Genomic DNA, 13,143 nt, shown 5'->3' on the forward strand with positions numbered 1-13,143 from the left:
TATTTTTACTCTCTGTATTTCCTTCTAACTTCTGCAGGGCTCATGCAGTGTTGAGGGCAAGTAAACTAACTGGTATGAGCCCCCTAACATACATAACAGCAAATTCCCACTGGCTATCTATTTCATATATGGTAATGTAATTGTTTCCATGCTACTGTCTCAATTTGTCCAAGTCTGTTAAAACCTTCTCCTTTAGAAATTTACAGTGCAGCATGCTGAAATTTACTACCGTCTTCTTTTACTATGTCTTTTCCCCCCTGATATCTAATTTTCAGTTTCACCTTTTAAAAAATATTTTTCTTATTGTCAAACCTACACCAGATCTTAAGAGAAACAACCATACCAACAAAACAAAACAAGAAACGAGTGCTTCAATTCTACATAGGAATATAAACCATCAGTATGATGGTGTCTTTCCTTCCGCCATCCTCTTCCTATGGGGAGCTATCTCTGTTTATGTCGAATTTTACTTGTTTACTTTTTACAAAAACTGGTGTTTAAACTGTGGTGTTGGAGAAGACTCTTGAGAGTCCCTTGGACTACAAGGAGATCCAACAAGTCCATCCTAAAGGAAATCAGTCCTGAATATTCATTGGAAGGACTGATGTTGAAGCTGAAACTCCAATACTTTGGCCACCTGATGCAAAGAGTTGACTCATTTGAAAAGACCCTGATGCTGGGAAAAATTGAAGGCAGGAGGAGAAGGGGACAACAGAGGATGAAATGGTTGGATGGCATCACCGACTCAATGGACATGAGTTTGAGTAAACTCTAGGAGTTGGTGACGGACAGGGAGGCCTGGTGTGCTGCAGTCCATGGGGTTGCAAAGAGTCAGACACGACTGAGCGACTGAACTGAACTGAACTGAGCTTTTTACAAAAATGGGATTGTGCCATAAATATGTCATTGGTAATTGCTGTGGTTTTGAGAGTGTTTTCTTCCTAATTTAAATATCCTCAGTACTTCCCAGGTGGTATAGTGGTTAAGAATCCACCTTCTAGACATAAAGATGGCTAACAAATACATGAAAATATGCTCAACATTGCTTATTATTAGAGAAATGCAAGTCAGAACTGCAGTTGAGTATCACCTCACTTTGGTCAGAATGGCCATCATCAAAAAATCTACAAACAATAAAAGCTGGACAGGGTGTGGGGAAAAGGGAACCCTCTTCCACTGTTGGTAGAAATGCAAATTGATACAGCCACTATGGAGAACATTATGTAGATTCCTCAAAAAACTAGGAATAAAACTATCACATGACCCAACAATCCCACTACAGGGCATATAACCTGAGGAAACCATAACTGAAAAAGACACATATACCCAGCGTGCATTGCAGTGCTATTTACAATAGCCAGGACATGGAAGCAACCTAGATGTCCCTCGACACATGAATGGGTAAAAAAATCTGTGGTGCATATATACAATTGAATATTATTCAGCCATAAAAAGGAACACATTTGAGTTTTATATATATTCTTTTCCTATTATACAGAGTGAAGTAAGTCAGGAAGAGAAAAATAAATATCACATATTCACGCATATATATGAAATCTGGAAAGGTGGTACTGATGACCCTATTTGCACGGCAACAAAGGAGATGCAGGCACAGAGAACAGATTTGTGGACCTAGTTGTGGAAGGAGAGTGTGGGACAAATTGGGAGAGCAGCATGGAAACAATTACATTATGATATATAAAATAGATAGCCAGTGGGAATTTGCTGCATGGCTTAGAGAGCTCAAACCAGTACTCTGACAACCTAAAGGGGTGGGATGGGGTGGGAGGTGGAAGGGAGATTCAAGAGGGAGGAGACACATGTAAACTGATGGCTGATTCATGCTGATGTATGGCAAAAACCAACACAATATTGTATAGCAATTATCCTCCAGTTAAAAATAAGTAAATTAAAAAAATAGGCTGATTCATATCAATGTATGACAAAAAAAATAATAATAATAAAAAAAAATAAATTAAAAAAAATAAGTAAATTAAAAAAATAGATTCTGCCTTCTAATGCAGGGGATGTCAGTTTGATCCCTGGTCAGGGAACTAAAATCCCACATGCCTCAGGGCAGCTAAACCTGTATGCCACAATTACAGAAACCTGGAAGGAAGGCCCAGTGTAGCCAAAAAAAAAAAAAAAAAAAAAAATCCTCTATCTCTGTATTTGTAAGAGTGTTGGTTCATTAGCTCTGTGGATCAGGAGCTTGGTGGCCTTCCTCTGAGACAGTGCTGGGCAGGGACCCAGCTGAACAGTTAGTATATTACAAGTGTGGTCTTTAGGCAGGACTTGTTGCTTCACTCTGCCTGTTCTTTCTGTTACTGCTGCTGCTGGGCTACTGAAGATGGGAGCACAAGATCCTAGTAACATTAGTTCTGAAGGTTGGAAAAGCCTGACTGAGAGATCATTTCCAGTCTCATCAGTGACAATGGCAGTGCCAAGAAGTATGTGAATTGCCTTAGGGATGGATGAGTTAGATGAGATTTCTGTAACATGCCTATCTCTATAAATTCCAAATCTAAGTTATTTTTCCACTATGTCTGCAAGGTCAGGTAAATGATCTGTTGATGACTGAATTTCCTTTACAACCTGATAAAGGGAAAGTCATTACCCTTCAACACTCTCTTATTTGTGTGCCTATGTGTGCGTGAGTAGCTTTATTACTTTCAGAATCAACCCTACTAACATAGCTTCTCTAGAAACAGTTGCCTATCCTGTGATAGTTACAATAATTTTAGTAAGGACAGGAAAGAAATTAAGAAGGAAAATAGAAAAGCAACAGGAAAGTTTTAGAGATGGGAATGTTCCCATGTATTTAAGGGGTTTGTGCAGCACTCCTCATAGACAAGCTAGCTAGATATCCCAAAGGGTGAGTCTCTTTTAAATAATACACCCAGCCCCAAAAGAAGATTTTTGGAGAGTATAAACTCACAGGCCGCACACTGACACGTTCATCTCTTCTTCCAAAATGGTGATTATCTTTGGCATTCTTACTTGCACTTCAAACTTAGGAAGCACTGTTGATTGGAGAAAAGGAAGTTGATGATTGGTTTTCAACTTTTGGGGAATTGGCATTTCCAGATTCTCAATAACAATTTCCTAATAATATTTTAGGGCTCTGAAAAGGTAGCCCTCTTCTCCAGTGTATCCACCTTCCTCTCAAATGGAAATCTTGGTTGAAGGACTATGATGGATCAGTGTAATCCTGGTGAATTATGGGAGACCCCACTAGACTATGATTGTTTTACATTTTTTAAGTTTAAAATTGTTACGAAAAAGGCTATATCCTATTCACAAACCACTGATGGTCCTCATTGGATTTAGGTATAATTTGCTCCACTCCAAGTCTAATCTCACCCATGGCAAATAGAGGGATTCCAGAGAAACTTGAATTCTAGGCCCTAGAAGTTCAAATATGAAAAAAAGAACTGGTTGGTGATTTTTCTTAATGGCGTACCGAATTCCTCCACGGTGAAGGGGTGCTCTGCAGTTCCACCTGATCCCTTCTGTACCACCACCTTATAAGAACCCTGAAAGGGCTCTGACGAGAGGGGAAAGGTCAACTGCTGGAGGCCATTCTCTACCTCGAGGTTCTGCCACTGTGCGATGCGGTTTCCTTTGGGGTCCTACAGACACGATAATCGTAATTTACAAAAGAGCCTAGAGCATTAGATACAGTACAGGAAATCTATGGGGACTCCGATGTTATCCACAAAGAGGGATTCCAATGTTATCCACAAAGACGGGTGGGAGGAGATGACTTGGAACAAACTAGTGTTACATGAGTTTGAAGGCTTCTCCCGTAATGATGAATTTCTGAAATATTGTAAGAACATTTCCCCTATGTTTATTATAATTATGGAATGTTTCACATTGCTTACCTCTATATATACTAGTGGAACCTGAAAGACAAAAGGATAGTAAGCAGTTTAGAACTGTTCTCACATAGCCTCAATTCTGATTTATAACCAAATAGTTTTACACAGAATAGTTTTGTCTGTAGTAAAACACAGAAAAATTCTAGAGTTTTACAGAACTTTACTCCATTACAAGCAATTAATGAGTAATGTTAAGTACTTACGGGGCTGTTGGCAACAAATGCATGTGTGCCATTCTTTAGGAGTGGTATTCACTAATATCACTTAAATGCTTATAGCATCCCAGTGAAGAATATTCCTTTGCTATGCTATTTTACAGATTGAGAAATAAACAGCAATGAAACAGTAAGTAACCATGTTCAGATCCAAATGTTAAGGTGGACCACAGAATTCTTAAGGAGTTCTAAGAATAAGAAGGAGTGGAAATAAATCCTCTACTATCAATGCATATTCATTTTAAAATCTGACATTTATTAAGTGCCTCCCAGGTGCTGTGTACAATCTTAGTGTAAAGAACCCACCTACCAATGCAGGAGATGTAAAGACATGGGCTGGAGCTCTGGATCGGGAATATCCCCTGGGGGAGGGCATGGCAACCCACTCCAGTATTCTTGCCTGGAGAATCCCCATGGACAGAGGAGACTGGCAGGCCATAGTCCATGGGGTTGCAAAGAGTTGGACAGGACGGAAGTGACTTAGGAGTACATTAAGTGCCTGCCAAGTGCTGTGTATCATCCTAGGTGCTATAAATACAGCACTCCACAAAAAAAACAATAGACCTGTTTCTCATGGAGCTTGCATTCTAAAAGGGTGGATATATAAGAAACATAGACATATAGGCAATATATATTTTTGATACCTATAGATACACATTTGATTGGTATATGAGATACACATATTTGGTATATATATATTTAAGGTATATATGTATTTAAGTTATATATATATATATGTTTGAGGTAGTGTCAAGAAATGAAAATAAAATAGTTCAGCTGACAGAGTGATGGATGAAGTGTTTGATTTTAGATAGAGAAGTGTAAGTAGAAACCAGGAGACCCATTTCAAGGCTACTGCAATAGTATTATTCAGAGGTGATATTGGTCAGAACAAAGTTGTAGCAGTTCAGGTGGTAAAGCAGAATCTGGATATATTTTAAGCTAACATGATTTTCTGATAAAATAGGATGTGGCTGTGAGAGAAAGACATGAAGGATTATGCCTTAATCTTTTGCTTTAGGAGCTAGAAGAAAAAAACTTGCTCCCTCCCCTCGAGTTCTTTCCCCGCTCCTTCTGACAACCGCCCCCCTCCCACCCACCATTCCCCAGCAGAGATGGATTTAGTCAGGATCAGCAGGGAATTGCAACCCCCTATGGCCTGGGAAAGAGAGTGTTTTTAAGAGAGGAAAAGGAAGTTGGGAGGGGGAGGGACTGCAGTAAACAGAGTCTGTGGCTTTTAATTGAAAAGTGTCTCTTTCCAAGATAAAAAAAAATGTGGTTGAGGACTAGATTTGGGAGAGAAAAATTAAGACTTTGGTTTCTTGTCTACATTAAAATTGAGTGTTAGTCTTGAGGAACAAACATTGATTATACTTTCCTTCCTTTATAGGAGAAGTTTTGGTAGGTGTGTTTAGAAAAATTTTGAATCTTTGAGAAGTTATTTAAACCTAAGTTTTTTGAGAGTTTATTTCTTATTTAGTGTATCTTTCTAGTTTGCCTAACTGAGAATTTTTCAAAGAGTAAGTTTAATTGTGTGACAATCAAGTATCAGTAACAAGAAAGAATCAATAACTCTCTTGACCCAGGGTACTGTTTTAAATGAGGATTTTGCACAATGGCTATGCCAGAAAATATTGTTATCAGCAGTAGATTCTTCCTTTCTCTGGCCCTCCTTCAACACCAAAAACAGACTCCCAGCCTGTTTATACAGATAATAATAATTCTAGATAGATATTAGGAGACTTACCAACTCATTCAGGGGGTGAAAACTTTCATCCAACAAGACAATACGAAATTTCACTGAAACAGAAATATTTTCCATGAGTCCCTGAAACCTTAGGCCAGGTCTGTAGGTTAGTAAGACAAGCTATTAAGGAACCAGGATTCTTTTGACTGGAAAACATGCAAGAGAGGAAGATCTTTCTTTTGGGAAGTTGTCCTGACTACAGGCCTCTGTACCTGTCTGCTCTGGTTTATAGATGGGTTTGTCTGTCTGGACAAAGACCAGGCTCTCTTCATTTTTAACCAACACTGTGGTCCGCTTCTTGAATTCTTGGGTTGATCCTTTCACTTGGACGGTGAGGAACATTACCTCTTGACTGGTTGGAGATCTTGGGAGCTGAAATAGAGGAGAGACCCTGAAAACCCACTCATTTCCCAAGTTTCCTCTCCAAGCCCCTCTCCCACTTCTCCCTAGGGGTCTTGCCCCTTTTAATTTCACTGGCCCATTCTCATCAGAGAAAGTTGGCATGGACAGAAATTCATGGACAGAATGACCTGTCATTTGTGAATGGGAAGACAGGACAAAAGACGGAGGAAAACATAACAGTGAGTGAGGTCATAAATGAGATTCACATCTCCTTTTGATCAGCCAGAACAGTTTTTTAAAAAATGTTTTTGCTCTATTTATTGTTTTTAATTTTTATTTTATATTGGAGTATAGTTGATCAACAATTTTGTGTTAGTTTCGGGTATAGAGCAAAGTGAGTCAGTTATTCATATACATGTATCTATTCTTTTTCAAATGCTTTTTCCATTTAGGTTATTGCAGGATATTGAGCAGACTTCCCTATGCTATATAATAGATCCTTGTTGGTTATCTATTTTAAATATAGCAGTGTGTACATGTCAATCTCAAACTCCTAATCTATCCCTCTGCCCGTAAGTCTGTGAGTCTGTTTCTGCTTTGTAAATAAGTTTATTTGTATGATTTATTTTTTAAGATTCCACATGTAAGCGATATCTTATGATATTTGGCTTTCTCTGACTTTCTTCACTTAGTATGATTATCTCCAGGTCCATCCATGTTGCTGCAAATCAGCTAGTACAACTTTGATTCACTTATACACTGAATGTTACCTAACTGCTGTTATGTGATAAATGAGCATGGTATTATAGAAGCATCTCTTAATACTACGAGAAAGGAAACTGCAATATTTTATTGGCCGTATGCTGTAAGGATCTATACAATTCTGAAGAGATATTGGCTGTACATTCATGGTGATTTCCACAATTTCACACTTAGAAAGAGTATGGGCTGATGTGTTCTGTGTTCCAGTCAGCCCACCACTGGGGCTTATGTTGAACATTGGTTTAATATGCTTTATTAGTCTTTTTTCCATTTTCATTTTAAGGAGAAGTCACACTTTACCTCTGTCTAGTTCCTACTGTTCTTTTTTTTTGGCTAAGAGGAATTTTCTCTGATTATTAAGCTCATTTTAATATCTCTATAAATATTTGTCTACCATGGTTGGAAATTCACACATTGCTTCTTAATTTCTAATCTTAGTCACTACATTTAGATTCCTTCATGAAGTCCACGCCAGCCTCTCAAGGTCTTATCTTGATTGAATTCTAGATCCCTGTGTTCCTGACATGGAAACAAATGTATTAAGTCAAACAGTCATACTCACAGTAAAGGAGACACAGTGGAATAAGTCCTTTTCTGCCACCACGTCAGTGAAGAGGCTTCTGTTCTCTCTGACGGACTCCAAGGAGGCGCTGACGGTCACCGTCTCATTCAGGTGGCTCAGAAGGAGGCAGCCCTTCTCAGGGGTCCCAGTATGGAGCAGGGAGGGGACCAGCACCATGTATTGCCTGGGGTTGGGAGAGTCCAGTTAAAGGAGAGTGTAGGAGGTGAGGCATTGTTATCAGCAGCACTATTTTCTGCTATAATTTTTGTTACCATCTGTAGTTCTATGCCAGGAGAAGACATATTGATAAGCAGGAAATTGATCCCTGCCACTGAAAAGCATGCAAGAGAATCATTCCCCTTTCCATAGTCAGTGCCATGTCAGTGAACATTTTACTTGAAGTGAGCCTTAATGAGGTGAACATTTGCAGGCATATCTCATGCTGAGGAACTCAAATCTGTGAGCATCTGAATTCAAATAAAGACATGATAATTATAGTTAGTCAAGCTGTCAATCTATTTTACATTAGGATTGCTGAGGAAAGCAAGCAATTCTCATGTGAGACATTACAAAAGTCAATCCACTTATAGAACTTTTCATTGAATACATAGCAAGCCTGTACAAATGGAATGGTATGTTCTTGCTTTCCACTTTACAGATATGGAGCCTGAGGCTTAAAGAAAGTCATTAGTTTAAAGTCTAATAATGAAGCAAATAATGTGTGTGTTAAGCAAATAATGAAATCTTGGTGTGTTACCTAACCCTGAATGTTTGTATGTTAAATATTTGTCTTTCAACTCATGGCTGGACAAAAATGGTCTACTCAAGAATGGTCTTCTAAAGGTTGAATTTGGAGTCCTGGTAACTCATGAGCAGAACAGAAATTTTCCCAACACCCTCATATATAATTTTATTGACTCTCAAATTTTCAAACATTTTTGCTCACAAAATCCTTAACATAATTCTTAGACACTATGCACTCCTTACATATACTCAGGTAAATACCTGTTTTTTCACAAGTTTAAGTAGTAGTAAAATATATTATTTTTGATGATACTTTAAAATAAAACCTGGATATAGCTCAGTTGGTAGAGAATCTGCCTGTAATTCAAGAGACCTGGGTTTGATTCGTGGGTTGGGAAGAGCCTCTGGAGAAGGAAATGGCAACCCACTCCAGTATTCTTGCCTGGAGAATCCCATGGACAGAGAAGCCTGACTGGCTACAGACCATGAGGTGGCAAGAGTCAGACACGACTTAGCGACTAAAGCAAACCACCACCACCATATTAATTTTTTGGAACTCTCCCATGGAATCTTAAATATCATATTGATAATATATCCAATATGATCTATTTAAAAAATACACCAAAATGTTCTTTTTGTAATGATCAGAAATTTAGTAGCTTTCTCCTTTTCCCTCTTGAGCTTGAATTTTCATGCCACTTACCACACAGAAGTCTGTCCTAACGTTTCGATGCTTCAAAATATTTTATGGATCACTCTAGTGTCTTTATTTTGTATGTATATACATATGTATGTGTATGCATATGTACTGTTTGCATATGTACATGTGTGCATGTAGTATATGTGGGTATATAAATTGAATTTTAACTCTTAAATTTAATGTGATCATAAAGCTGTAAATGTTAAACATTTTCTTCTGAATTGTTTTCAAAAGCCTTAGTAGTAGACAACAGATCAAAACAAAATAAATATATTGCAAGCTATGATTCATATATTTTACATATTAATATAAAGTCAAAATACTTTTGAAGCACATCTTTGATGAAAATGATGAGCTGTCCTTATAAATTCATAGATGAATATTCCTTACTGCAAGAATTAAACAAAGGTCTACCATGAATTCTGTTGCTAGTTTTGGTTTGTGTAGACACAGTGCTGTGAAAAATTGTTCACATGAAAGTAAATAAATTATATCATTTTTTATCAGCTCTTGTAACTTCTGTGTTATGTGCCAAAAATCACAGTGTCCTATTATCAAGAGTTGCTTCTTATCATCTATCAACTGGTATATCCCTTAGATCCTCCTTCAATTCTGTTGAAACAAAGAATTCATCACCACACGATCTGCAAAATGATTTTCTCTTCTGTCATTTGAGTCTTTTGTTTTCTCAATATCAACATCAGTTTTTCAAATTTCTCCTTTATTTGGAACTCTAGAGATTTTTATATTCCTTAACAATGTTCCACGCTAAAAACTGATTGAGGGAGGTTTGTCTCTTTTAAAGCGGAAGATAGGAAATTAAAAAAGGAGAGGTAAGAAAGGATAGATAGCATGGTCTCAAGCTGATCTGTATGAATGTGAGGATCTAAAAGTTGATTCTTTTAAAAGTATCAATTTCCAGTGCCCTTTAGAAAGTCTTTGTATATCTCCAGAGAATTTAGAGATTCAGAGATCCAGAAAGCTGGAAAGAAATGTTTAAGAATAAGTGAAGATTTGTAAAATCTCATTATTGAAAGAGACCTTAAAGATAAGAAGTTTGTCATAAAGATATGACAGTTTCATAGGGAAGGCAAATGAATGGTAAGCACTTAAAATAAAGGAAAGGACTCTTCGAGTTTATGTTTTATGTGAAACTCACGGTTTCCCAGAGGCTGAAGCATCTGTCGGCAGCAAAAGCAGAAGAAGGAGAGTAAGACTTGGATGAAGGAGTTTGTTCTTCTCCATGCTGCAGGGAGAAGGGACTGGAGGAGACCAGACTGTGTTGCACCTTTCTCCCTGCAGTTGGTCTGGTCCCAAACTTTCCTGGAGCAACTAGGCTTTATGCTGCTCACTGTGTAAACAGGAAGTTCCACCCACACAAGGTGTCTAAACAAAGTAGAAGTCTCTGAACATTCTCTGGAAGGGTCATTGCTCTAAGGGACTTAATTACAGTCAAGGTTAATTCTTGGCAAGCTAAACAGGATTCCTGGAGGGATAAAATCCACATTCCCATTAGTGCTCATTTTCCCTGGTTTTCCCGTAAAGCAGCTAATCGGTTTTTCAATCCCTTCTCGCTCCCTCCTTCTGCTTCCTCATAGTGCCTTTTATGGCTTTCCTCTCATCTCTTGCATGAATAGCTGGCAGGGGAAGCTATAATTTAAGCAACACTGGGAGGCTCAAAATAGATATTTCACTACAAGTCAGTCTCCTGCAAGTCTTCCATCAGATATGTCTACTCAATATTGAAGCAGTTTCAGAATTTAGTTGTCCTCTATGGAAATGACAGTGGATTAAAAGAACAGCTTTTTGTCTTGGAGGATACTGCTGGATTGCAGATAAAGAGCTAGGTTCTGGAAGAATGATAATAGATATATTTCCCTGTATTAAGGAAGTGAAAAGATGAAAGGAGAAGTAGCAAGACTTAAAAAACAAGCTTTGACTTAACTCTGCCCAAGAAAGATCTTAATTGTCTTTACCATCTACTTACGTGAACATGAACACATTTTGTTACTGCCTTCTAAATATGCAAATCCCTTTCAATCTTTAATCATATTAACTATTTTATCCATCTATCCATCCATCCATTCATCCACTCATCCATTCATTCATCCAATTGATTGATTGTTTTGTAAGTTTTATTGAGCCCAGTTGGTCTAGGTATCATACAAAATCATGGATATGGAATGGTCAAATATGTAGAAACAGATTGCACATTCTTGAGGGTATGAAAGCAGACAAATAAACAAGCAATAAAAATACAGTAGCCAGACATTATTATTGGAGAAATTCAGGTGCTCTGGGAGCACAGGACAGGGGCACACAATTTAAACTCGGGTCTTGGAAAAGAAATCTAAGGGAAAGAAAAAAGCAAATTAAATTCTGGAGTGTGGGTGGTGGCTAGCCAGGGAAAAGAGGGATGCAGAGTGCATTCGAAGCACATAAGCAATGACATAAACAAAGACACAGGGGGCGATAACCATCATGACACATTAGTGATAAACATCATGACAGTAAAATGAAAAATGTTTGGAATGGAGAAAATGCTTGTCCACCCCTTAGAAAAGGGGTGAAGTAAACTTGTTTCAAATAAAAAAGAAACTTGCTGGCACTACTAGAGTACTTGGGGAATAATCAGTGAAATGACTTCTCCAAATTTGTTTCTTGGAAAGAAATTTGGGAGAGTGATGGGAAGGAGGTAATCCAGGAAGCAGGGTGGGAGTTGGCACAATTAATATGGATGAGAAATGATGGTATTTGGCTAAGGTTGGGGCTTCCCAAATGGAGCTAGTGGTAAAGAATCACCTGTCAAGGCAGGAGACATAAGAGATGTGGATGCAATCCCTGGATTGGAAAGATCCCTGGAGGAAGGTGTGCGAACCCACTCCAGTATTCTTGCCTGGAGAATCCCCATGTACAGAGGAGCCTGGTGGGCTACAGTCCATGGGGTCGCAAAGAGTTGGACACAACTGAAGTGACTTATTGCATGCATGCATGCATTTATAATGATGAATAGAGGTTGACAGATTTATATTATATTTAAGCGGTAAAATTAGAGTGCACAGTGAGCACATGAATGTGATAGTAAAGGAAAATGTGCCTTCCAATTTTCCTGGCTATTCACTGAATGACTTGTGTTGCTTTTAAGTGATTGAGTGAAACACGGAACACAGGGTGAGAACAGAGGGCTGAGAGTTTAAGAGTCTCCTTTTAGAAAGTGCCTGTGCTTTAAATAGTAATGTTTGAGGGAGTTTAACATTAGCTTTTGAACTGTGGTGTTGGAGAAGACTCTTGAGAGTCCCTTGGACTGCAAGAAGATCCAACCAGTCCATCCTAAAGGAAATCAGTCCTGAATATTCATTGGAAGGACTGATGCTGAAGCTGAAACTCCAATACTTTGGCCACCTGATGCGAAGAACTGACTCATTTGAAAAGACCCTGATGCTGGGAAAGATTGAGAGTGGGAGGAGAAGGGGAGACAGAGGATGAGATGGTTGGATGGCATCACCGACTCAATGGACATGAGTTTGAGTAAACTCTGGGAGTTGGTGATGGACAAGAAGGCCTGGCGTGCTGCAATCCATGGGGTCGCAGAGTTGGATGCGACTGAGCAACTGAACTGAACTGAACTAACATTAGCATCTAGAACTTAGAGCATTGTTGTCTAGAAGAAATGTAAGTGAGCCTCCTAAGGAATTTTATATTTTCCACATTGAAAAACAAAAAGTAACATTAAATTAATTTTATTTTTTACACTGATTTTTATCATTTTTATTTTTAAATGAATTTTTATTGGAGTATAGTTGCTTTACAATGTTTTGTTATATTCTACTGTAGAGTGAAATGAATCAGTCGTATATATACATGTATCCCCTTCCCTTTGGACTTCCTTCCCATTTAGGTCACCACAGTGAATTAAGCAGAGTTCCCTGTGATGTACTGTGTGTTCTTATTAGTTATATATTTTTAAATTTATTTCAAAAATACCATTTACTTACCTCAGTATTGCCAAATTATTATCATTTCAACATTTGATCATTATAAAAATTGTTAATGAGATACTCTAAATTTGTTTTTCATACTAAGTCTTTGAAATCTAGTGTGGATTCTACACTTACAAGAAATATCAATTTAGAACAGCCACATTTCAAATGTTCAACAGCCCATGTGGCTACTGGTTACCATATTAG

The 13,143-nt window shown here is 38.1% G+C and overlaps 1 protein-coding gene across 2 annotated transcripts in view; it reads right to left on the reverse strand.

The window, feature by feature from the left end:
• Positions 1-13,143, reverse strand: part of A2M (alpha-2-macroglobulin) — a 66,364-nt gene that overhangs the window by 34,014 nt on the left and 19,207 nt on the right. Inside the window, exons 1-7 of one of the 2 annotated variants that reach the window (XM_061124903.1) lie at positions 10,116-10,425; positions 7,513-7,696; positions 6,059-6,218; positions 5,847-5,899; positions 3,888-3,908; positions 3,464-3,632; positions 2,939-3,023 (exon numbers count right to left, since the gene is read on the reverse strand). In XM_061124903.1, coding sequence (XP_060980886.1) covers positions 2,939-3,023; positions 3,464-3,632; positions 3,888-3,908; positions 5,847-5,899; positions 6,059-6,218; positions 7,513-7,696; positions 10,116-10,201 — 758 coding nt within the window. In that variant the 5' untranslated portion in view covers positions 10,202-10,425. Of the gene's footprint in view, positions 1-2,938; positions 3,024-3,463; positions 3,633-3,887; positions 3,909-5,846; positions 5,900-6,058; positions 6,219-7,512; positions 7,697-10,115; positions 10,426-13,143 lie in introns of those variants that run through there. The other variant, XM_061124902.1, reaches the window with a different exon arrangement.

Source organism: Dama dama, chromosome 22, assembly GCF_033118175.1.
Source record: "Dama dama isolate Ldn47 chromosome 22, ASM3311817v1, whole genome shotgun sequence".
NCBI classification, from domain to species: Eukaryota; Metazoa; Chordata; class Mammalia; order Artiodactyla; family Cervidae; genus Dama; species Dama dama.